The sequence below is a fragment of the Heloderma suspectum genome, chromosome 1 (genome assembly GCF_057233095.1).
Source record: "Heloderma suspectum isolate Gila_16-S chromosome 1, 16-S_ref, whole genome shotgun sequence".
NCBI lineage: Eukaryota > Metazoa > Chordata > Lepidosauria > Squamata > Helodermatidae > Heloderma > Heloderma suspectum.
The window spans coordinates 78,484,495-78,510,879 of record NC_139458.1 but is presented as its reverse complement, the minus strand read 5'-3'; the positions used below and the strand labels follow the sequence as shown (position 1 = coordinate 78,510,879).

Below are 26,385 nucleotides of genomic sequence, written 5' to 3'. Positions count from 1 at the left end.
AACAGCAAGGACATTCAAGTATCTAACCAGTAATGGCGTTGTAATGTTGTCTTGTAGTTTACTGAGAACTTATACACTTTGGTGCAGCTGGGAATGAAGATGTAAAAACACATAAGTTTAAGTATACCATTACCTAGTTTATTCCCAGCTCAATGGAGTAGTTGTGACCTCATCAGTGACAACTCACAAGCCTCAAAAGGTCAATTAACTAAGATCTGACTAGGGAGCTGTTGATAATGTACCATATTCAGGAAGCTTAGGGTTGGATATTGGCCTGAAAATGTCTCGCCATGAGGGCTGATTTTTTTATGTTGTTATAAAGCAGGAAGAGGCATGATGTCAACATAGCACTGGCTTCATCTCACATGGAGGACCAGTTGATATCAAGTAGGTATTTGACCCTTACCTCTCCCTTCTACCTAAGCATGCCCCATACGTATAACAAAAAGCTCTTTATTGTAGAAGGAAGAGAATGTGTTAAATTGAGAGAAATACAGTATAACAGGCTGTGTTCATGTTAACACTTTAATTCAGTTTGTCATGGTCACCCGGGTCCCACCACTCTTCTTGCTCCCCATAGGAGCCCCAACTATATGCAACCTTCCTGGATGAACAAGCCTTCATGTGAGACCTAGAAACAATCCTTCACCCAGATGTATCTGGCAAAATATATACATATTAACTTAAAGCATTTCTACCCCATGCTTCAGACAAAAAGCCTCACTAAGGCAACAATCCTATGCAAGTTTAGACAGAAAAAGGCCCTACAACTCCCAGCATCCCCCAGACAGCATAGCTGACTAGGGCATGCTGAGAGTTGTAGGACCTTTTTCTATTGAAACATACATAGAATTGTGCCCTTAGTAGCTTAAAGATATATATATATATATTTTAAAATCCCTGCTGACTAAAATCTAGAAGACACAATAGAAAAGGAAAAAAGGGTGAGGAGGAAAAAGGCAAACCCAGGCATCACTTCTTATTTATTTATTTATTAAATTTCTTAATCACCCGTCTGGCTGGTCTCCGAGCCATTCTGGGCAATGTACAACAATACAAACAGTTTAAAACAATAAAATTACACATTAAAACATATTTCTAAAATTACCCCAACCCACCCCAAATGCCTGCCTGAACAACCACGTTTTCAACACGTGACAGAAGCACTTTAAAGAGGGGGCATGGCAGAGTTCCCTAGGGAGGAAGTTCCACAGAGAAGTCCCTCTCCCTCGTCCTCACCAGCCTAGCTGTCCTGGCTGATGGGACAGAGAGAAGGCCATCTCTTGTTGAGCAGCCTCTCTTGTTGAGCAGCCTGTCTGGTGTTGCTGGAGGCGCTCCTTAAGATAGGCTGGGCCGGAACCATATAGTGTTTTAAAGGTCAAAACCAACACCTTGAATTTGGCCCGGAAAACAACTGGTAACCAGTGCAACTCCTTCAGCACCGGAGTGATGTGATCATGCCGGCGGCTGCCTTTAATCAGGTGAGCCACCGTGTTCTGCACCAGCTGCAGCTTCCGAACGGTCTTCAAGGGTAACCCCACGTAGAGTGCGTTACAGTAGTCTAGACGAGAGGAGACCAGGGCATGTACCACCACCCTGATCCCCTCACCCAGCCTCTCTCTGCAGCTCATAATGAGCCAAGATGGGCAAGGATCAAGTAAGCAGATGGTCAGCTTTACAGATGAAAGCACCTTGTCCACTTCATCAGAAGGAAGAAGCTGGAACCGATCCCACAAAACCAGTTTGCCACAGACCACCTCTCACTTGCTAACTGTATCCACGGCGCATGGAATAACACTCCTAATCTGATCAATTTTATCCGCAAAGTGCCTTGCCAAGGCTTCACAGGAGGCCCTAGAATGCTTCAGCGGTTCTGGAGCAACTGGACCAACCAGGCTCCAGACCACTTGGAACAGCCTCCTGGAACAGCACTCTGCGGACACAACAGAGGCAGCATAATACTCCTTTTTTGCTGCCTTCACCGCCATGTGATAGTTTGAAGCTACAGCTCTAGCCCGTGTTTGATCATCTCCGGAGCGAGACTTCCGCCACTGGCACTCTCGCCGTCTCACCTCCTGTTTCAGAACTCGTAACCGCGGAGTTAAAGTTTGCTTTTTAAAGTTACAGTGTTCTTATAACAGCTAGAATACATTGAAAAGACAGCCAAAAGTGACTGGTCTTCATCAGAGCTGATGGTGTGGCCCTGTTTCCCATCTCTCCATGTGCTCTGCAGCTTAATGGAATAGCTGCTCCTTCTATCCATTATGCAAGTGGGCATCACCAGATCACTGCCAGATCCTGTTATGGAAGCCTCATTCCTGGAGTATCCTAGGAAGCAGTGTTGGAAGGTTCCTGTCCGCTTCCTAGGATGTTCCAGGCATGTTCTAGGAACAAGGCTTCTGTGGTAAGAACCATAGAGTCCGTTCCTAGCGTGGTTTTTTTCTTTCTTTTTTTTTGTGATTGGGTTGGGATGGGGAGGGGGCTTCAGTTTCCTATCTTATCTTTATTCTACCTGTCCTATTACAGGGGCACCTACAAAAGAGATGGCAATGCTCTTTGGTAAACTAAAGCTAATGTATGTTAGCTTGTGTCTCTTCCAGCAGAAACTGTAATATAGCATCTGTGATTAATTGCTCTGGTAATTTATCAGATGGTTTTTTGTAGATGTGTTTAGGGGAATAAACCCGTGTGTGTGTGTGAGAGAGACAGAGAGAGAGAGAGAGATTGTATTTGAATATGTGCATGCATGTTTGGACACATGTAGCCCCTGCTACCCCAGCAGGTACCTGATGTGGCTCTTGGGCCTGAAAAGGTTCTGTACCCCCTTGCTTTACACATTCAGTTATCAAGCTGGACAGAGCATTTAGTATTTTTGCCTTTTCTGTGTCGTGTGTTCCACTTCCCCAACCTCATTCAGTATAGGCCCAATCCTGCATCAGTTCACATATTATGCCAAATAATGGTTTGGCACTACATGAATGAGCACTGTGCTTGGATACATTCTCCTGTCATCACTTCTGCTTTAGCAGCAACCCATACTTAACTATTAAATCTGTACCAGACAAATAATGGTTTGCAGAAAATTATGACGGGGCTGCTAAATTGGACTTGAGAAAACAAATCAGAGTACACGAGAAGAAAGAATGAGCAAGAACAGGGTTCATTCACCTAACACCAAAACATGGTTTTGACAATACATCTGAGTTGTCAGGAGGTTGCCCCTGCTGCCCTCTGAAATCCTCAGGTAGCCAGAATCAACACACAGACAATAGGACTCTTTTCCAAGGCTTTATTCCCATTCAACCTAATGACGTTTACAGATGCTAATTGATCCTACGAGTGAGACCTAAGAGAGTTGCCTACTTGGGGGTTCTAACCTTAGGAATCAGTTGATCTCTGTTTGGAGGGGAATGCGGGAAACCACTGTACTTATGAGCTAGGAGGAGAGAGTCCACCCCTTTCCCGTGGGGCATCAGGACGCCGCTGTTGCCGTCACGCCAAGCAGGCTGAGTGCCACCTCTCAGCACCCGCCGTCTCACGCTTGAGGGTGCGCCAGTGCCTAGTGTCCAGAAACTGCTGTTGCTCTGCCCTCTCCCTGCCAGGGTCACTATCACTCTAAGGAATGTGTACCGGGACGGGTTCTCCCCCGGCTACTCCTCTGAAATGCATGCGGGTTCCTCTCCCACGGTTTCTAACTCTTTTTCAGAATCAGAACTGCTTTAGGGCTCTCTGGGCTCCGATCCAAAGCTGACATGAACAGACCTATTGTTTTTTTTGTCACTCTCTTGTTTTTTAGTGAGTTCGTTAAATGCCTTTTCATTACCTTTTGTGTCACTTGCCAATTTTACTTCATATTATTCTTTTTCCTTCTTTATGTTTCCTTTTCAACTGTGTTGCATCTTACACTCCTTTTTACTCACTTCAACTTTCTATTTCTTTTAAGCTTTCTATTTAGATTTAGAGCACCACCATTCTCTTGTCTGACTGAGTGTGGTGTGGTCTTATGCCTGGCTGCTGTGTTGAGATAGACTTCATGCATCACTTTTTAAGTGAGGTGTAAACATGTCCTGTTTTCAGGCTTTCTAATAATTGGTGCACCTTCAGCCCCACAAACCCAGGTATGACTGAAGTGTGAAGAGGCAACAAGACTCCCACAGCCTACTACCTTCAGTGAGAACTCGCAGTTTTATATGCAAAGAACAAAGCAAGGATGAATGGACTGTGAAAGTGAGGCCTACTCATGCTTGCATTTATGCACAAAAGCCTCAGTTCTCATTAGAATTATATGCATGGGGAGGAGGATGCGCTAGCTCAAAGCTTGTTCTCATATCCTGTTGTGAGGATAAATTTCCCTGGGGCATGCGTGAGCTCACAGTTTATTGCACTGTATTCTGGTTTTGAGTATACAACAAGAATTCAGACAAATGGGAGACAATACCGTTTGAAAATCTTCTTCTAAACTTAGCCAATCAGACAAAAAGTTACCCCCAGTTCTATTCTGTCCTTGAACAGGTCACTTTGAAGATCTATGCCACTTTTGTTATCAGTTACATTATTACTTCACGTATTTGACCTTCAAGTGTGACAATACCTAGTGCTGTTATCCTTGTTTACTGAGGCTTTAATCTTTTTCCCCTCCCTGTCCTACAGAGTTCCTGCTGGGGACTGTACGGAAGAATGGCAGCTGCAGAACCTTTGACTGCTTTCTCCCGCTGGTACCTCTATGCCATTCATGGCTACTTCTGCGAGGTGATGTTCACAGCCGCTTGGGAATTTGTGGTCAATTTTAACTGGAAGTTCCCAGGTGTCACCAGTGTATGGGCACTCTTCATCTATGGAACTTCCATCCTCATTGTAGAAAAGATGTACCTGTACCTGAAGGACAAGTGTAACATACTAGTGCGCTGCCTCATTTACACCCTGTGGACGTATGTTTGGGAGTTCACCACTGGCTTCACCCTGCGCCAATTCGATGCCTGCCCTTGGGACTATTCACAGTTTGACTTGAACTTCATGGGCCTGATAACCCTGGAGTATGCCATCCCATGGTTCTGTGCAGCATTTATCATGGAACAGCTAGTCATCAGGAACACCCTGCGTTTGCGTTTTGATGAGAATGCTGAACCAGGGGTTCCAACTGCTGCTGTAACCTTGGCCAATGGCCATGTGAAAACTAATTGAATAATAACTTAGAGCTACACCTTGACTAAGTGAACTGTTCTGCCCCCTTCATTGGAGACTTGTGATGATGGCCTCAAAAACAAAACTTCTCCTTCCTGTATGATAAACAAACCTCCTGGATTTGGAGGTGTGCATGAAAAAGTGGAATCAGTAGGTTTTCTATGAATTTTACTCTTTTTTGCTTTTTAAGCCACAAGTAGCACTGTCAGTTACCTGTTGGCTGGATAGTTTGACACATTGTAACTTTAACTTACTATGAAACCAGTCCTATTACCTGCATTTTACTGCATTCGGGGAAAAATAAGAGAAATGCTAGTCAACCTTGTACTAATAACAAGTTAGTAGATTGGCACAGATGCCCCAGTTAACTTAGTGATTGGCTTATATTCCATTAGGCAATATTCAGGTGCTTGCTTGCAACCAATACCTCCCATGGGACCTGAGATGCTGCAGGATCAAGGAACAATCAACCACTGTTGAGATAGCCCAACAGTGGCAGTCTAATGGGGAGGTAGAATGGAGCCTCTTGTGTGCTCTTCCTAACACTTTTTTAATTGCACCACAGTGTATGATATTATGGTGCTGGACATCTTGCTGGATTTATATAAAAATATTACTTTTTGAATCATCCATTCTGATGCTCACTAGAGAGCTTGTTCTCCCACTCTCATATATATATATATATATATTTTTAAATAAAGGCCTGTTCTGCTGGTTGAATTATATCATTACTGTGCAAGCTGCATTTTGGCCAGGTAGTCAAAAGTGGGAGAGAAATGGTTCAAGTCTTCCCTGCCTTCTATCCTTTCTCCTTGTAGTAGAACATCACAGAAGGGCTGCTTCAGGTCTGATTTTTGCAACTCCCATAGTAACTGTTCACATCACCAGGATCCTCTCGGGCTTCCTTCCCAGGGAATTCTCTGTCACCAATGATACCAATGGCTATAAATGTGGACCATTCGCCCTGGCATTAAAGTCAACTGGATTCATCAGGAGGTGGAATCTTGCATGACAGACTGTTCAGTGCTTGTGCTCATTTCTGTTTGTATTGATCTTCTCTCATCTCTGTCTAGTGTTCTCAATGTACTAACAGCAGTATTAGTGGTGTAGCAAATTCTCTTCATAAAGCTATTTATGAGGAGCTGGTGGTGGCATCCCACTGCATCATAGCGGGGTGCATTGAACCGTGTCTCTAAGAACTTCCAGCTGGGTTGTGAACAGTGTAGCAAGGGCTGCAGGTATTCTACAGCCTGAGGTAAATGTGAATGTATTGAAGAGATCTATGACTTTCAGAGAAATGGCAAGAAGTAGTCAGAAGAAAGAAGCATGGTATCTGGCAGCCATAAAAGGATTTTAAAAACATTTTGTTCTGTGAATGAAAAACTCTTTTTTGGGTGCTCAAAATGACAAGCCTCCAATAGCCTTAAGAGGAGGGTATGCTGTCACTAGGCTTCCTGGACCAGAAAAATTCCAGGTATAATTTGCACTGAATGGAATTGCACTAGCAACGAGTTGGGCTTGTGATGTGAATAACTTTATGGGGTCGCAGAGTCTCTTCTATGTTTTCTTTAAGATAAGACTGCATTATTATTTTGCTGACCATTGACCATTTTATCCACCTGGCACTCAGCTCACACAGCTGTTTATTGTTCTGTTGAGTTCCATTCTAGGGAGGAAAAAACAAAGACATCCTGCCACTCTGAATAGGTTCTACCCAATCTTAAGAAATGTATCACTGACTTGCCTAATATTTTGAGTGTCTGATCATTTTATTTCTCCCCATTTCCCCTTGGGTGTGATATCCATTGCTGGCAATGGATGGTTATTCAAAACCACAATAATTAATCAAAAACATTACTCAAAACCACAATAATAGAAGCTCAGCTAAAATGTATACCACAGGTTAGTAAAGATAGCACCAAGTCCAAGAGGTCACCAGCATGGTTAACAAGCAGTGTCAAGGAAGCTAGTAGAGAAAAGAAGGCTTTCTTCAGAAAATGGAAGTCTTGCCCAAATGAGGAAAACAGAAGGGAGCACAAGCTTGCACAAAGGAGATGCAAGCAGACATACAAGATGCAAAACAGCATTTTGAGGAGCATATAGCTAACAACATCAAGGCCAACAATAAAGAATTCTTTAAATATATCAGAAGCAGGAAATCAGGTAGAGAGGCAGTTGGACCACTGGATGACAATGGAGTTAAATGAGGATAAGGAGATGCAGAGAAGCTGAATTAATTCTTTTCATCTGTTTTCACTGCAGAAGATATAGAACAGATACCTGTGCCTGAACTTATGTTTTCAGCAAGGGAGTCTGAGGAACTGAGGCAGTTCTGATAAAATAATGCTGATAAAAGATGAAATTCTCAACCTTATTGACAAATTGAAAGTTAATACATCACCGGGCCCAGATGGTATCCATCCTAGAGTTAGCAAAGAACTCAAATATGACATTGCTGATCTTCTAACAAAAATATGTAACATGTCCTAAAGATCAACCTCTGGACCAGAGGACTGGATAATGGCTAATGTAACACCAATTTTTAAAAAGGGATCCAGGGGGAATCCGGGAAATTACAGGCTGGTTAGCTTAACATCTGTTCTGGGTAAATTGGTTGAAAGCATTATTAAAGATAAAATTAGTAAGCAAATACAAGGACAAGCCCTGTTGAAAAATAATCAACATGGTTTCTGCAAACATAAGTCCTGTCTGACTAACCTTTTAGAGTTCTTTGAGCATGTCAGTAAACATGTAGATAGGGACGATCTGGTAGACACTGTTTACTTGGACTTCCAAAACGCTTTTGACAAAGTCCCTCACCGAATACCCCTGAGCAAACTTAGCAGTCATGGAATAAGAGGAGAGGTCCTCTTATGGATCAATAACTGATTAAAGAACAGAAAGCAGAGAGTAGGAATAAATGGTAAATTCTCCCAATGGAGGGAAGTAAATAGTGGGATCCCACAGGGATCTGTATTAAGACCAATGCTTTTCAACCTGTTCATAAATGATCTGGAATTAGGAGTGAGCAGCGAAGTGGCCAAGTTTGCCAATGACACCAAAATATTTAGGGCGGTTAAAACAAAAAGGGATTGTGAGGAGCTCCAAAAGGATCTCTCCAAACTGGGAGAATGGGCATACAAATGGCAAATGTGCTTCAATGTAAGCAAGTTTTAAACGATGCATGTTGAGGCAAAAAACCCAGAACTTCACATACATGCTGAGGGGATCTGAGCTAGCAGTAACAGACCAAGAAAAAGATCTTGGGGTTGTGCTGGACAGCTCGATGAAAATGCCGATCCAGTGTGCAGCTGCTGTGAAAAAGGCAAATTCCATGTTGGGCATAATTAGGAAAGGAATTGAAAATAAAACTGCCAAGATAATACTCACCTTATATAAATATATGGTGCAACCATGCTTAGAATACTGTGTACAGTTCTGGTTACCACACCTAAAATGGGATATTGTACAGATGGAAAAGGTCCAGAAAAAGGTACCTAAAATGATCAAGGGGCTGGAGCAACTCCCTTTGAGGAAAAGTTACAACATCTGGGATTGTTTAGCTTAGAGGGGAGACATGATAGAGGTGTACAAAATTTCTTTTAATGTTTTCTTAATGGATAGGGAGAGATTTTTTCCCCTCTTTCATAATACTAGAACCCTGGGTCATCCCATGAAGCTGATTGGCGGGAGATACAGGACAGATAAAAGAAAGTACTTCTCTACACAGTGCAAAATTAAACTATGGAATTCAAGATGTAGTTATGTCCACCAATTTGGATGGCTTTAAAAGGGGATTGGGCAAATTCATGTAAGATAAAGGTATTGATGGTTACTAGTCCTGATGGCTATATGCTACCTCCAGTATCAGAGGCAGTAAGCCTATGTACACCAGTTGCTGGGGAACATGGGTGGGAGGGTGCTGTTGCACTCATGTCCTGCTTGTGGGTTTCCCATGGGCAGCTGGTTGGCCACTGTGTGAACAGACTGCTGGACTAGATGGACCCTTGGTCTGATCCAGCAGGGCTCTTCTTATGTTCTTACGATGGGCAGGAGCACTGACAGCAGGACCTTAATCAGGTCTGCCCTGTGCTAGACAGCGTCTCCTGAAATCCCCAGCAAACACAGAGTTTAATATTCCCTTGTTACAGTTCATCAGCTTTTGGTTCTTTTTAAAAATTACTGCTGACTCAAACTGTGTTTCATGTATGGTATGGTGCCATACATTGCAGAGTTCTTTCTTACTGACCCTGCAACAATGCTCAACTGGAGTTGAATATAAGATGGTGGGGCAATTCATGGAATGGAGTCATGATCTTAAGCTCTCTTACAGTGCAGTCCTATTATATGTGTAGTCAGTTCATTTGAGTTCAATAGGCCTTTTCCCTTGCAATGGGCGGGAGTTGGACTAGATTATCTCCAAGGTCCCTTCCTCCTCTAAAATTATATGATTTGAAGTGGGTATAGGATTACAGCCTTATATAGTGGGACTTAGTGAATACTGTGAAAAGAACTGTTCTCTTGGCATCTGAGTTCTCTAAACTTCAGTCACTAACCACAAAAGAGTAAGAAAAATTGGAAATACCTCGGGTGTTGCTTTTCATGAAGAACTGTTTAGAAAACATTAAAAGAAATTTTCCTCCAAGTATTTTGTGATGGAGAGAATAGTACCAGTAGGAAATGGGCTACATGTGAAGTTTCCTGTAACCACAGTTTGTGAGTTATAGGATAAAGCTGGATAAATACAGCCTCCCACTTTAACTAGTGGTCACAGACTTCTAATGAGTCTAGGGCACAATCCTATGCACGTTTAGACAGGCAAAGTCTTACAACTCCCTGAATTCCCCAGCCAGCATGGCTGCCTGGGGCATGCTGGGAATTGTAGGACTTTTTTCTGTCTAAACATGCATAGGATTTCACCCTTAGACATTTAGTTCTGATGTGTTCTGCATTACCCTGCAACAGTGGTTCGTTAACTGGCATTTCAAAAGCACTAAAGGAAGGTTTAAAAAATGGCACAGTAGCTGACTAGGAAGGGTTGCATCTTGGTGGTAGTAATATCTATCCCCTGCATTGACCAGTAGCACAGTCCCATGGTCCTTGGGGGTCTATAATCTCATCCTAAGTGGCATAGTTATTTCAATAGTTACTTGCCTACACTGAAGAATGGTGTCTGGCCTTCAACATATGAAATCCTCATACAAATAAGTTACATTTTCCCATGATGCATCAGAACATCACCTCCTAAAGCTCACTTTATGCCATTTTATCTGGTTTATACTAGGGATGTCAGAGAATTCCGCCATGGATCTCAGTGAGGCCGAATGCCAGTGCATTGGGCGCCCCGAAATCCGTGGAGGAATGAAGCCCCCGCCCCCCCCACGAAAGGCGTGCGAAACGGAGCACTTACCTGGTGCCGTTCGCGCTGCTTTGCAAATGGCGGTCACGTCTGCGGCTGCCATTTGCTTCCTCATTATAGCTGTGATAGGCTACGTAAATAATTACATAGCCTATCACGGCTAACGCAGGGACGCCATTTGCGTCCCTGAGGAGGCCGTGATAGGCTACGTAACTATTTACATAGCCTATCACAGAAAAAAAGAGAAAAAAACAGCGGACGCAAATGGCGGCGGCTACGGCGGCCGCCATTTGCGTTTTTTTGTGTTTTTTTTGCCGTTTTAGCCTACGTAAATATTTACGTAGCCTATTACGGCAAAAAAAAAAGGAACGCAAATGGCGTAGTGGCTGCCATTTGCGTTCCCTTTTTTCTTTTGCCATAATAGCCTACGTAAATATTTACGTAGGCTAAAACGGAAAAAAAAAAGGGGAACGCAAATGGCGGCCGCCGTAGCCACCGCCATTTGCGTCCACTGTTTTTTTCTCTTTTTTTGCCGTGATAGGCTACATAAATATTTACGTAGCCTATCACAGCAAAATACAGGGACGCAAATGGCGGCGGCTACGGCAGCCGCCATTTGCGTCCCTGCAGGCTGCCCAGCGGCCAGATGTCCGGCTGCAGGCGGCCCTGGCCAGCGGCTCCGCGGAATCTCTGTGGAGTGGAGCCGGCCGGAGAGAATTTCGGGGGGAGGGACGGAGTGCTTCCCCCCCACTGTGAATGTCACCCTTCGAAAAGGTAAGTGACTTTCGTACATCCCTAGTTTGTACTGCATAGACATGTCAAGGGGCTATAATTTTCACACGCAAGTGCACTTTATTCGCAGTTTGCACACCAGGAACTGAGCTGGGACTAATACGTTAATTCTTACCCATGTAGCATCAACCAGATAACCCTGTGACCATATGAGCCTTCTTTAACACTGTTCTTCATTCTCTCCAAGTTACTGTATGCATCAGGCCCCCAAATCTCATTACTCCTTTTGGACAAAGTCAACTTGGTTGCAGCTACAGATTTACCCTTTTCACTTCATTTGTTTCTTTTCTCTTTCTCCCAATTCAAGTGAAAAAACTACTGATGTTGTTTTACAGCTGGGTTGCTTAAACAACACAGCAATGACAGCCACATTGCTGACAATAGTAACCCAGACACTGTGTGGTGGAGGAAGCACTAGCGTACAAAACCCGTAACAATAAAACACAATCCTCAGTTAAAGATTTGCTTGTGTCTATATCCTCCTCGGTAGATTAAAGTTGTCTGTTTGAATTCACCAGCAATAAAAATTTGTGGTTTGTTGGCTTTGCCCTCTCACTTGTAAGGAGAGGAGGACTGAATATTTAATTGTTGGGGGTGGGGTGAAGTCAGTTATAAACTGGGGAATGTTTCCACCAGCAATTTATTCCGAACAGGCTGCGTGTGGAGGTCGTTAAGGATACATGACGTTGTGGCCATCCAGCAGCCACCCCGGAGCTTATCAGGTAAAACCCGGATTTCCTGAGACTGCTTCAAGTCCAATTTTTTTCCTTCAGTTGGGTTCTCCCCAGTATAGTTGCTGTGTGCCTCAATCCTCGCATTTACCTCGGGTATGCTAGCCCTGCCCAGGGGTGTGCCTTTCACCGTGACCCTGGTCAAGGGGTGTTTCCTGTGTTTCCCATCCCTGCACAAACCAATTCGTGTCTCCTCAGAAGAACTCCCATTGTACTGAATGAGGCTTGCCCTCTGAATGCCCACATCAGAACTTACAGAGATCCCCCAATTGACATGGCACAGTTTAAAGCCCAATTCCGTAAGTGCGGCAAAGTGTGATCTTGAGGCTCCAATTCTCTTTTGTTTGGTTTAATAGAGATCCTGCGGGTTCAAATGGGGCTGGTTTCCAACACACACAAAATGTGCAGTTCCAGGAAAAAAATATGCAATGTAGCTGCACCCTGCAGTGCAGAGTCTGCATTGAGCACAGGGTTAGATTACATGATCTTTGGGGTCCCTTCCAACTCCTATGATTCTACGAAAAGGACAGTGATGCTATAAAATTTCCAATATGACATTCTTAAAACTGCTGTTCTGCATTTGTGCATGTTTTTTCCCTCTTGTTCTTAGGGAGGTTTTTTATATCCCTCACTCCAAATAAAGTTTAGTTGGAGTTTATGATGCCTCTTGTGTGAAACCTGACGAGAGTACTCTTTTGCGTTAGTGTTGTCAAATTCCCAGGATTTTCTGCCACTCTGTGTAGGCTTCTAAATATAATGGAATACGACTCTAAGCAACAAAGCATGTGCAGACATACAAGGAAAATGCACAGATGTGTTGTAGCTTGTGTATGAATAACAAGTTCACACCACTGTGCAGCTTTGTCCCACCCAGAAAAATTCGTGCAGATGCCCATAACAGTGACCACTATTTTCCCTCTCATTATAAGATTGGCCTGTCTGTCTCTTCTCTCCTGGTGACCTCACTCCTTCTCTGGCCATCTCCTCTGGCTAAGCTTGGAAGAAGCATATTTTTTGTGAACAGCAAACCTGAACAGAATGCTGTGCTTGCACTTGCTCCATTACTGAATCAGCTGATCTACTTTGGTGGAAGTTTGAGAAGATTATAATTAGGCTAAAAAGTTACTTCTATATTTTAATTTTTCTCCCTGAGGAAGAACTGTCACATTCAAAATGCACTGGGGATTTTGCTTGGCAATAAAACACTGCCTGCATCTGTTGGCTTCTGCACTGCATATCCATCTCTTCTTTCTGTTCAGGCAGGGCTGTAGCCAGAGTGGGGCCAGTACTGATTTCTTTTAAAATATGCTTTTGGATTTGTAGCATTACTACTTCCATTTAAAGAATGACACCTTCCTTTTAAATAGGAACATTCTGGGTTGTTGTTTTGTTTTTAAAGTCAGTGATGGGCCCACATGCTTCAAACTTCAGCTACCTGCCTCATCCAGTTCTTCCCACCCCATAGCTCAGGATGGATTTGTGAAGATCACAGTCACTCTGATCATGCTTAAGTCATCCTTGAAGAGAAACAACTCTTTAGCTATTATTACTGTGAACATGGCTGGATACTTAAAGAGGATAAGGGAAAACTTAGGGAAACTACTATTTATCTTATTTAAGGAAAATGTTCAATATAAGTAGGTAAACTTTTGAACTTTCAAAAGCCATTATTTAACATATATTTCTTACACTCACCATTTATATATGCTAAAATATACATAGGCTTGAGCTTGACAACAGAGTTATAGAAGATTCTGTTGGTTATGAGGAAATAGTAGTGAAAGGGGGCACCTCGCATCAAACTCTAAACCATGCCCCCTTTCCAAAAGTGACAAGTGCCCCGCCCCCTTTGGAGACCGGATGTCGCACCGTAGCCAGAAGTCCCACCTTCAGAAGGAGCGATCAGCTGGTCAGGTCATGTGACCTTCAGGGTCACCTGATTGGGGTCATGCAACCACTCTACGAACTCGTCATACCACCGTGGACCAATAGGATGAGGTTTTAGAGCCCTAACAAGTATGGGTGTGGAAACGGCCCAAAGGGCCATTTCCGAACCCTCCCCAGATTGGCCCAGAGGAGTCATGTGTCCCCTCTAAGAACTCACCCCATCACAACGAACCAATAGGAAGAGGGTGTAGCCCCCTGACATGTGCAGGGGCCCTGGAACTGTATACGGTCACATCCCCACCCCCAACAGGCCAGTAGGGATAGTTTACCCCCAGAAAAACAATCTTTCCTGCCTCATCAGCCAGTCAGAAGAGGTGCAGCCAGATTCAATCAATGTCGCCATTTAGCTTGTCCAGACATGTTTCCAGCACAGAGAACATGGAGATGCCAGGCACCCTTGAATGATGAACCCCAGAAAGGCTGTAAGCCAAGTCATGCCTACAGACTTTTAAAAAGAACTAGAAAGGGAGAGCCTGCCATAGCTCTTGCGAATGTAAGAAGAAAAGATGCAGCTGTGGCAGAGAACATACCTGTAGACATTTTTACAGAATTCCTGGAAAATTTGAGGAGGCTGTAAGCAGCCTGTTAAAACAATGAAGACCATCCGCAATAAGCAGTTCAATAAAACTTTAAGGAAGAAAGGGACTTTGCATCTATATAGATGTACTGCCACAAAAGTTATAATTGCAGTTTTCACAGAGCTACAAGGGGGCAAGACTTAGGGAGACAGAAAAAGAGGTTTCCCAGTCAAAAAAGCATTAAGCTGTCCATCATAACCCCTCCTTTTTTTCTTTCTTCCTGCAGAGCGTTTTTTATGTTTAAAACTTACTACAAGCTTACCTGCAATCTCGTCCTTCACCCTAGACACATTTGAAATGCTGTTAGGGTTTCCCAAAAACTATGCTCACCCCTGTAAAGTGACTTTGTATCATCAATTCCCATTTTGAGATGTAGAAGCCACAGATCAAGCAAGGGACTACACAGAACTGCCAGGATCCAACTACTACCCCCCCCCCACACACACTTTTGTTAGAGAGTTTTGTGTTAGTCTTATTTAGCAGCACCCCTTCCTTCCTTCCTTCCTTTCTGCAGAGCACTTGTTTTTATATTTAAAACCTACTATAAGCTTACCTGCAATCTGGCCCTTCACCCTAGACGCATTTAAAATGCTGTTTGGGGTTTCCCAAAAACTATGCTCACCCCTATAAAGTGACTTTGTCTCATTACTCCCCACATTGAGATGTAGAAGACAGACACAGATAAGCAAAGGAGTCCACAGAATATCAGGATCCAACCACTATGTTCCCCCTTTATTGTTAGAAAGTTTTACGTTAGCCATACACTCTAGACACATTTAAAATGCTGGTAGGGCTCCCCCCCCCCCAAAAAAAGTATGTTTACCCCTGTAAAGTGACTTTGTATCATTAATTCCTATGTTGAGATGTAGAAGCCATCCCACAGATCACCAGCGTTATATTATTTCAAGTGTAGGAGACATTTAATTCCCCCATTGGGAAAACAGCCTTTTATTTTCCCATTGGGAAAAAGTAAGCATTTTGTAAAAAGCAGAAAAACAAAGGTTACACCGTTTCAGTTCTGAATCAAAAAGATCCTTTTACAACAACTCTGTAAGGAAGACAAAAATAAGCATTTCGTAAAATCCTTAAAAATAAAAGTCACAGGGGTTACAACAGCACCTCAAGTAGACATGCTTTAAATACCGCTAAGATGTTGTAAAATAAAAAAATAACATAAAAAAATGGAGGGGCAGAATCAAGAGGTGCAGTTTAGCAAGAGTTGGGATAGGAAGACTCTACTTTAAAATGGAAATAAATTCTCATTTTAAATGTGCTTTGCCTGTTTTCCTTGTAAACTAGCTGTTAGCAGTATGGTAAACTTAGTAAACCAAGCATCTGATCCAGGAGATTGTGGAGTTCCCTAATTCCTCGAGACAGAAGATTTTGCAATAGCTGTTATGTACATAGGAAACAAAAGTGAAATTTTAATTAAAAAATAGATGGCGTGCAGCACATCTATTTATATGTAGGGGAAAATTGTACTGTGTAGAACAATGCAACTGGTGCCTGAGACTCCAATTAGCAAGTCAGGGTTGGGTGGGATTTGCAGGCTTTTATATATACGTAAAATAGAGAAGATCCTGCTACATTCAGTAAACAAAGGTATCTCCAGTAGCTATGCCTTAAGCCCATCAACTGTATTCATGGGTGCCTGGGAGGTGGATATGGTGGTAAAGCTGAAGTGGGGAAAGTAAGCATTTTTGTAAGAATCACAAGGTCCTTCTCCCTGCAGAGTTTTCCCTGCAACTCTACCAGCATATACCCCACCACCACCTTTTGGAATACACTGGGGGTGATGCTTGGATTACAGCACAGGATGTTTGTCATAGGCTTTACTTGGCAACCTTTAATTTTGCCTACCTTACAGAGTTGTTGCAACCCTTATGATTCTTACAAAAATGCTTACTTTCCCCACTGCTTTTTCTGTTCTTTTTCTTTTTTGGTAGTCATATCTAGAATTGTACATGTCCCACTGAGACAGAATTGCTATAGTTCTGTGGGCAGGTGCTGGAAATTCCCTCCATCCAGCCACAGTGAATGCCAGCCACAGTGAATGCCAGCCACAGCCAAACTACATGTTATACTAATCACACAGTGTGTACCTGAGGCTTGTCTTACCTATTATTCTTGTGTGAGCACAACCCCAATTCACAGGGGGCTGGAATTTGTGGGGAAAATGAGGGGAAGGTTTAACCCTCCCCTCCCAAGCACTGTGGTCTCAATCCAAGTTGGGGCCACGTGTGCTTACACAAGAGTAAAAAGGTAAGCCTCAGCTACGTGATTAGTGTAACGTGTTGTTTGCCCCCAGCCTCCATGAGCCCTTATGCTGCCCCTGGCAACAGGGCCTGGCTCCTTCATGAGTTTCTTGCCAGCCGCAGAATTGCTACCTCAGACAGGGACAATGGAAAAAGTCACCTCGAGTGCCATTTACATGTGTGCCATACAAAGGTGAGGTAAAAATCAAATAATTAAATAAAAAGACAGATTCCAGCCCTCATGATTATGGAGTATGGGGCGATATGTATGTATGTATAAATACATCATTTGAAAAGGACCAAGCTCAAATCCTTGCCTCTATTAGTTTATATGAGTTTGTTTATCTCATTCTCTAGGCCAGGGCTTAACAGACATAATACTCCAATGTTGTTCTAGTTCATATAGTCACTGGTACAAGTGCATGCACACATGGGTGTGGGTGTGGGTGGGTGTGAGCACACAAACCTAGCAAGGGGATCCATGGTAGAAATACAATAGCATGAAATTATTGAACCAGAAGTGAACAGAAGTACGACTAGTTCATCTTCCTTACTGCAAAGCAGCACCATCAACCTACCAGCACTACATAGATCAGGTCATCCAGTCCATACTGCAGTGTGCCACATACCAAGCAAGTACACATAGAAAAATGCCACCTGAACAAATAGCTGAAAGGGCATTATACTAATCAGGAGCTTTAAAGCAGCTCTTCCTTCAATTGCTTGGTAATACAAATGTGAAACCCACTTTGGCCAGAATGCCCATGTGTATTACAAATCCTTGTCCTCTGCTTTCTCTTTTGTATGAATGACTTATCAGATTTTAGTATAAACTGAGTAAGAGAGGCTTAAAGGCAACTGAAGCTTTGCATGTAAAAACGATGAAACACTTTTAGAATATTAAGTCTATAATCCCTAAAACAATTATTAGGAAATACATTACTTAACCAAGCTCAACTATATATGCCACAGTTAACCGCATTCTCCCAGGATCAGGAACTAATCTGGCTGGCTAGGGTGAAAGAGGGAAACCATTTCTACCCCAGTTACTGTAAATGTTGAGAATCTGTGTGCAAGGAAAGCCCTACTTGTTTCACAAACACACTCCCCGAACACAGATGTGTTGAGGCCTCTAGAACAAGCTCATCGTAGTAAAAAAAACTTTATCCGGCTGTGGTGATCTCTGCTGTAATAGTTAAATCTGGCATCCTCCCTGTTTCTACCCCCAGAATTAAGAGACACACCCGCACCAGTTCCAATCATTCTGTGAAAGCTGAGCTCTGCCAAACTGATTATTTTGGTCATGCAGACTATGATCATAAGTCCTTCTTTAAAAAAAAAAAAGTTCTACTCTGTCTGACCTCTCTGAAGCTATGTAACTGGGAAGGCACATTACAATGTCCCCTGCATAGCGCACAGGCTACAATTCCCAGTAGGCAGAAGGATTTGCTGGTAATGCTGTTAGAGTGATCTCTGTAAACTCAGCTCTATTTCCCATCTGTTGTGTACCATTACTTTCAAAGGACAGAGAAAACAGGTGAGATGGCTGCTGGGTGCCACAAAAACATCAAAGATTGCAGCTCTAAGCACATGATAACAAGAACCTTGCTGGGAGCAACGCAGAGATGCTATTTTGATTTTTTGGTAAGTGAGAACTCTTTTCAAATTGGGTTATTATCTTGCCTTTACTGATATGGTAGAGAGTTCTACAGTGTGAGAGTTCTCCAATGCGATGGAGATTTGATGGCTGAATTCCATTCATACTTTAACCCAACATATGCAACAGGCAATGTAAACAGATTATATGTATTTGTCTGCAGTAATTCTCCAAGGGGGATAGGCAGGGTTAAGAACATAGGAAGCTGCCTTATACTGGGCCCATTCATACAATCACGGGGGGAGGGTGGATAGCAGAACCATGCTGTTGGGAGGGGTAGGAAAACCATGACATGCATGCCCCCCCACAGCCATGGAATCACGCATGGCAGCATGGTTCCTCTACCCATCTCCACTCCGTGTTTTTGTCGTCCTGCTGCTTCTGCGGCGGCCACATATCCCAGTGACCACCACGGTAGGAATGGGGTCGCACCAGCTGCTCCAGCCGTCACTATGCGACTGCAACCATAGAGTTCAGCCACATGGCCTAGAGAGTCACTGGAACTTCTGGGTGCTCTAGCCAACCATCGCTCGGATTTATCAACAGAGCAGCCAAATTTATCAATGGGGAGCCCAACAGATGACACAACCGCCCCGGGGCCCCATACCCACTCTGCAGAGGATGGGTAACTTACCAAACGTGGGTGGGAAAACACACACAGACCCACAACATGCTAACCCATCGTGGGTTGCTCCTGAACACGACCCACAGTGGGTTAGCATATCATCTGAACCCAGCCACTGAGTCAGACCATTGGTACATCCAGCTCAGTAGACTGACCAGCAGTGGCTCTCCAGGGTTTCAGCCCCACCCAGAAATACCAGGGATTGTACCTGGAGCCTTTTTCATGAAAAGTGCGTGCTCTACTAGTGAGCTATGAGCCGTCCCTTTACCAGGGTTAGCCTGGTGAAGATTACATAATGAAAGTATTTATCCAGTGCAGGGTTATCCAGTGGAGACTTCCCCTGCCCTTTTCTTTCCCTCCCAGCCACCCAACATTCCAACCCCAAAATAAAGCAAGCAAACACAAGCAGCTGAGCTGCCCATTTTCCCTTTGGTTCAGAATTGACAATTTTATTCATAACACAAGCACCCCATTATTTAACTTTTCTATACACTTTTTGCGGTGGGCTATGGACCTGTTCTTAAAAATCCTTACATCTAAGTAGCAGTTGCGCACACCCTCTAGGGATTTCACTGCAAATGAAAATCTAAGTATTTCACATGAAGATGATGTATTTATGCCCCCAGTCAAGACAGAAAACTTTCTATCAAGAAATACTGGAAGTTTTAAATTAATATGTAGAAGAAGCATTAGGAGAAATTGATAATGGATAAAGTGAAGGACAGAACTAAATATAGTAAATCAATAGACACTTGAGCAAGGCAATCCTAACTTTAGATGTGGAGTACTCCACCATATCCTAGGCCCTGCAGGGCTCATGCCAAGGACTTGAGGGAGGAGCAGCATTCTCCTCTCTTCCTTCCTGTTCTGTGGGGTAGGGGTTGACCTATGCTCCTTCCACTGCTACAATTATTTACACCAGGTCCATGCCTGGTATGAATTTCCCCCTGGTTGGAGGTGTGGTTGGGGTCTGGGAGCCCTCCCTTAATGCAGCTATACCATGCCCACGATCCACGCCATTTTGGCCTCTCCCAGTGTTGGAGCTCCAACATTGGAGAGATAAATGACGTGGAATGTCCATGGGTCATGGAAGGAGGAATCCGAGATCAGATCTCTGCCTTCATGCCTTCAAGGGTGGACCCACGTCTGCTTTTGGAGCAGGAGATCCAATATATTCTATAGCCCCTGGGACACCCCCTTCCCCAGGGTCCATAGAATTGCAGCCTAATTCAATTATTAAAAGCTATCATTTTGTTTAGTCTACATGATGTGTGGACATATTTTCACCCACTATACTTTTTTCTCCTTCTAAGAACAGTTTTTCAATAATTGATTTATATCTAACTTCATCTAAGGTATTAAAACAATTAGTTGATGCAAAAATAAAAACACCCTGATATGCAAGTCCAAATCCTGTCACATTAGATATACAAATGACTGAAACAATAGTAAGGGTGCAACCCTGTGGAGATAGTCAGCAGCCTCCAAAGTTGGAGGCTGCCGAGTATCCAATGCAGGGCAGCCCAAGCACAGAGGTCATCCTCGCCTCTGTGCTCGGGCCGCCCTGCGTTTTCGTGAGGGCCCGTCTAGCCACACTGCTTCAGAGCAGGAGGAAGGAGGCATAATGCAGCTTCCCCAGTCTCCTCCCCTCCTCACCCCTGGGACTGCCCCTTTCCCCCCATCTCCACACTCCGTTTCCAAGACATAGCCAGAACTGCGCTGGTTACAAGGGGTAGGGGGTGGTGGTTTCTGGGCTCCGAGGTCAAAGCTCTGTCTCCAACCTTGGATCTGGGAAATTGAACAATCCTGTGTCCCCCCAGACACTGTCCCGGAGGCATACGATTGCTCCCTCCATGTATATAAAAAGGAAAGGATTAGCATTTCTTCAGTAAAGGTTTGCAAAAGCAGACCCCAGATGAATACAAAATAATATGTATGGCAGCAAGCCCTGGTGTTTAGTCATTGCCCACTACACAATTATTTGTTATTTGTTATTAATTATTTACTGCCATCAGGGCAGTCCGCATTCTAGGAAAGAGAATAACAGAGCCTTGCTGAGAAAGCTTAGAATTTAGAAAGTGAAGGAAGAAAATCAAGAAAGGAAAAGACAAAGAACATCAGCAGGCCTTTGACCTGATCCAGCAGGGCTCTATCTGGTCTAGCACCCTGCGTTCCAGATTTCTCTTGGGAAACCAACAAGCAGGACAGGAATGCAATAGCCCTCTCCTGCTGCTGTTCACCAGTGGTTGGGGCGGTTGCTGTTTTTACTGTTTCTAATTAGCATTATAGTGCTATAGCCCTATGCCCCTGCAAAGCTACTTAAGAAAAAAAGTATGGTAATGGAAGAGAGGCACAGCGCTGTTCTTCCATAATGCTAATAAACAAAACCTCCTGCATTAACCACATTGCTAAAATGGTTTTAACTCGAAAGGGTTTCCCCCCATCATATCTATATCTATACCATTATAGGGGCATAGTGCTATAACACTTTCATTTAAGTGCTATTTCATTATTTAAATATTCTTATTTTGGTTTTTTTAAGACGAAATATGTGTTAGTGTTACTTAAAAGGTTGTTTTTTTTTAAAGGGTGATAATAATGGTGCCCATTGCAAAGGGTATAGTGAATGTGTGCTGAGCTGTGATAGGTTCAGCTGCCTGATAAATCGCTACCAATATCACAGCATCCCCCTTGAAGAAGACAGAAGAGTAGTGCTAAGAACACTGTTATGGACAGAACACAGAAAATGCACAATATCCCCAGGTAGTGTGGAAAGTCCGCAATTCTGCTTACAGCTTACAGCCAAAGAGCAATGATTTATTAGCTCTAGGAGCACCCTGAGTTCCTCTCTTCTGGAAATCCATTTGATGTGGAACTTTGAAGTGGGAGGGTTAAGGGATTACTGACAGCTCCAGTCCTGTAAGAAATGCTAAGAGGAAGTCAGTAAAGTTCTGCTTTGAGAAGGGTGTACTTACAATTTCTTATTAAAGGAATAAGTCCTTTGAACAGGACTTTCTCACCTATCAAGGAAAGTCTGCAGATGGAGTCCTGTTCATAGGATTCCCACAAAGGTTTCCTTTGGAAGTTTCAAGAATATTCAGTGTTAAGATCCCTTGAGATGGCTTTTTGGTAGAGAATCTCGCCAGCAGTGTCTTAGCTTGCTTATCTTATCTGCCCATGACTGATGTGTCTGAAGCTGAGTGTCAGTCAGGCACAAAGCTTTAAGCCTTAGCAGTCTATGTAGCTGTTTATACTGATGACAAAAGGGCCTGGAAAACTGGGGTTCAAATGTCTGCTTAAGACATTAAATTGCTTCCAGTTTTCTCTTATTTCTATTAATATTAAACCTTTAGGACTACCAATCCTGGACCAGCGTCAGAGTATCATTTGCTGGGATGTAAAAACTGGATGAATAAGCTAAGCTAGGGAATGCTAAGTGGTGGAAATGCTCTTTGGATACTATTTAGCTAATGTATTTATTTTTAATAAGCTCATTGAAATCAAGAATACCCTCTCCTTCACTCTTCCAGCAGAAGATATATCATAGCCTAAAAAGGTATTCACAATATATTAAAGGAGAGTAAAGTTAGTCATGATTATGGAACTGTACAGAAAGTCTATGCATCAGCATGTACTTTTTCAGCACCTGCCTTCTCATTTGCTAGCAGCAGTATTACAACAGTCCCCATAAACCACATAGGAGTCAAGAGAGGACAACAAGGTTATCTCAGTTACATATTCCATAGGGACAGCAGTGCCTGTAATATCTATTTTAATATCCACCAGCTTCCTGAAACTATGTTCCTTGCAGTAAAATAAATACTTGCACTGCACTTCAGAAGTGACAGAACACATGTTTTTCTTTACAGACATTGAGCATCTCTACACCAGCCTAAAATCCCTCAATTAAAAAGGGGCTTTCTGCTTCTGTTTTAAAAGCAGGATCACGATGGACTCCCTTTACACGTGCTTCTTTTCCCTGCCTTTTCCCCCTTATTTGAGTCTTCCATATGTTTCATTATACAGCTGCTAGATGGTGCTGTGGGCTAGCTCTTAGGGTGCAACTCGGAGGCGACCGCCTATCCAATGCAGGGCAGGAGGAGTGCAGAGGGGATCTTCCCCTCCACACTTCAGCCGCCCTGCATTTGTGGCTAGACAGACGATTTTGGCTGCCTAGCCGCAGGACGTCGGAGCGGAGGGGGGGCGGACACCAGACGACGCATAGGAAGCGTTGGAAAGGCACTTCCTCCCTCCCTGCCCCAGCCCGCCCCCAGTAATGCCCCGTTTTCGCTGCTCTGCGCTGCTCTTACGAGCATGGAGTGCAGGGCCAATCCACGCTGCCTACAAGGCAGTGCAGGAGGGGGTGGAGGGCAGTTCTCAAGGAATTGACCTATCCTATGGCTGTCTACCTGCTGACTAGTGGTCATAGAATTGCGACTTTATTGCGGCATTTCCTCTTTTCATGGAGGGAACTCAAGTGGAACTAAAGCACCATAATCTGATAGCTTATTATCTCCGATCTTTTAAAAAATGGAATAAAGGTCATTTAGTGTGGGAGATGCCCTGGAGGTTAACGAGGTCATCTAAGGCAGGGGTCCCCAACCTCTGGGCTGCGGACTGGTACCGGTCCATGGCCTGTTAGGGACCGGGCCGCAGTAGGGGTGTGGGAACCCCCCCTTAGCTTGGGTCCGCGGGAGGGGGGAGGTGATCCGTCCCCACCCCCCGCCCCAGAATCCTCGCCAACCCTGGCCGGCTCCGCTCCACGGAAAGTCCACAGAGCTGCCGGCCGGCTCCGGCCCTGTTCTTTGCAGTAATAGCCTATTACTGCAAAGAACAGGGACATAAATGGCATCCGCTATGCGGATGCCATTTGCATCCCAGCGGCCGGAAGTCCTCCTCCGGCCGGAGCCAACCAGCAGCTCTGTGGCGAGTCCAGGGCCGGCGAGGATTCCAGGGGGGGGGGAGATGGATCACCCCCCCCTGTGGACCCAAGGTAAGGGGGGTTCCCACACCCCTACTGAGGCCCGGTCCCATCCCCCCCCAGTCCGTGGAAAAATTATCTTCCACGGACCGGTCCCTGGTCCCAAAAAGGTTGGGGACCGCTGATCTAAGGGACCCGCAAACATCTGTGAGTAACCAATCTCAATAGCAAGATAAAACCTCTGTGTGAAGAAGCCCATTATGGCTTTTATTGTTGTTTTAATTGTTTTATATTTTGATCGCTTTTAATATTTTATGTACTGTTTTTATGTATTTTACTGCTGTAAGCTGCTTTGGGAGGGCTTCTGCCCTGAAAGGCAGCCAAGCAATGTTTTAAATAAATATAAATAAATAAAAAATCTCCATGTAGGAAAACCATCACATCTGAAGCATACATTTGCATGATCCTTATGCATTTGTTTCCCTTATCTATATTTCAATGAGTCTGTGATCATTTATATTACATTTTCCTAATGTAGTTCGGAGGAATACTTTCTCTCTCTCTGGACTCCTCCGACATCATTGTTATTTTCTGTCTTCCTTTGTGGTTTGTTATTTGTGTACAATAGATTCAATTGTCTTGTACCATAGAATCTGAGAGATATTTGTCCCACCCTTCCATGCATTGTTTTTTAAGAAGCAGCTGGTTTTGAACTCTTTAGCCTTAAGACAAAAGGGAAGTGAGAGAGAAAATGCAGTCTTGAGAAAAAACACACTCACCCCATGGGCATCTGCAGTAATTTTTCTTGGGGCGTGTGTGTGTGTGTGTGTGTGTGTGTGAAGAGCTGTACAGTGGTGTGTGATTGTAATTCACATGCATAGCATGCACTGCATTTTCTTTGTGTGTCTGCACATGCTTTGTTGCTTAGAGTCATATTCCATGGCATTTAGAAGCCTATACAGTGGCAGAAAAACCTTGGAATTTGACAACAGTAATGCAGAAGAGCATTCTACTTAAGCTTCACACAAGAGGCGTACATCAACATGAGAGTTGAAGTGCCTAGTTTTAAAGGTGAAACCTAGATATAGTGGGCATAGCAGAAATATGACAGAATGGAGAGAACCAGTGGGATACTGTCACTTCTCAAACTCTATAGGAAGGACAGGAGAGGGAGTACAGGAGATGGTGTTGCTCTGTACATTAAAGAGGGTATAGTGTCAGGCAAACTAGAAACCCTAAAAGGGGCAGACTCATCCTCAGAAGCGCTGCAGGTAACAATACTAGATTCCAAAAGCAATTTAGTACTTTTGGATTAAATTAGCTCCAGCCCCTTCCCCCAACCACCAATCATTTGCTGGGGCCACAGCTTTTGTGCAGTTCCCCCCCCCCTTCTAAAAGGTTAAAAGGGAGAAATGCCTCTCCTAAGGCTTAATTACTGGCAATAAGAGATTTAGGTCTTCTTCACACAGAGCTTTTATCCTGCTATTGAGATTGGTTACTCACGGAAGTTTGCAGGTCCCTTAGATCAGGGGTCCCCAACTCCCAGGCCACGGACCAGGACTGGTCCGTGGCCTGTTAGGAACCGGGCCGTAGTAGGGGTGTGCGAAACCCCCTTACCTTGGGTTCGCAGAGGTCCGCAGGGGGAGGCGATCCGTCCCTCCCCCCCCGGAATCCTCGCTGGCCCTGCCCGGCTCTGCTCCGTGGCAAGTCCGCAGAGCTGCTGGCCGGCTCCAGGCCACTGGTGGACTTCCGGCCGCTGGGACGCAAATAGCGTCTGCATAGCAGACATCATTTGCGTCCCTGTTCTTGAAGTAATAGGCTACATAAATCTTTACGTAGCCTATTACTGCAAAGAACAGAGATGCAAATGGCATCCTCTATGCGGACGCCATTTGCGTCCCAGTGGCCAGAAGTCCGCCAGCAAAACCATCCACCCCGGTCCTGGTGCCAAAAGGTTGGGGACCGCTACCTTAGATGACGTTGTTAACCTCCAGGGTGTCTCCCACATGAAATGACTTTTATTCCATTTTTGTTTAAAGATCGGAGATAATGAGCTATCAAATTATAGCACTTGAGTTCCCTCATGAAAAAGGAAAACCCTCAATAAGAGAAGCTATACCACAGCACCATCTAGTGGCTATATAATGAAACATATGGAAGACTCAGATAAGGGGGGAAAGGTGGGGGGAAGGAAGTGTAAAGGCAGTCTGTTGTGATCCTGCATTTAAAACAGAAGCAGAAAGCCCCATTTTAAATGCTGGATTTTAGCATGGTGTAGAGATGCTCTCCAGCTACAAGTGCTGGTATTTTTGTGTTTTGAGCCCCACCCCTTTGCTTCA

General features: G+C 44.0%; 1 protein-coding gene across 25 annotated transcripts in view; it reads left to right on the top strand.

The window, feature by feature from the left end:
• Nucleotides 1–5,895, top strand: part of TMEM229B (transmembrane protein 229B) — a 77,632-nt gene extending 71,737 nt beyond the window's left edge. For 22 of the 25 annotated variants that reach the window (XM_084848365.1, XM_084848345.1, XM_084848292.1 and 19 more), the window contains one exon: nt 4,651–5,895. In XM_084848365.1, coding sequence (XP_084704491.1) covers nt 4,651–5,181 — 531 coding nt within the window. In that variant the 3' untranslated portion in view covers nt 5,182–5,895. Of the gene's footprint in view, nt 1–322; nt 388–4,650 lie in introns of all 25 variants that reach the window. The other 3 variants (XM_084848373.1, XM_084848394.1, XM_084848388.1) reach the window with 2 other exon arrangements.
• Nucleotides 5,896–26,385: the final 20,490 nt, after the last annotated feature.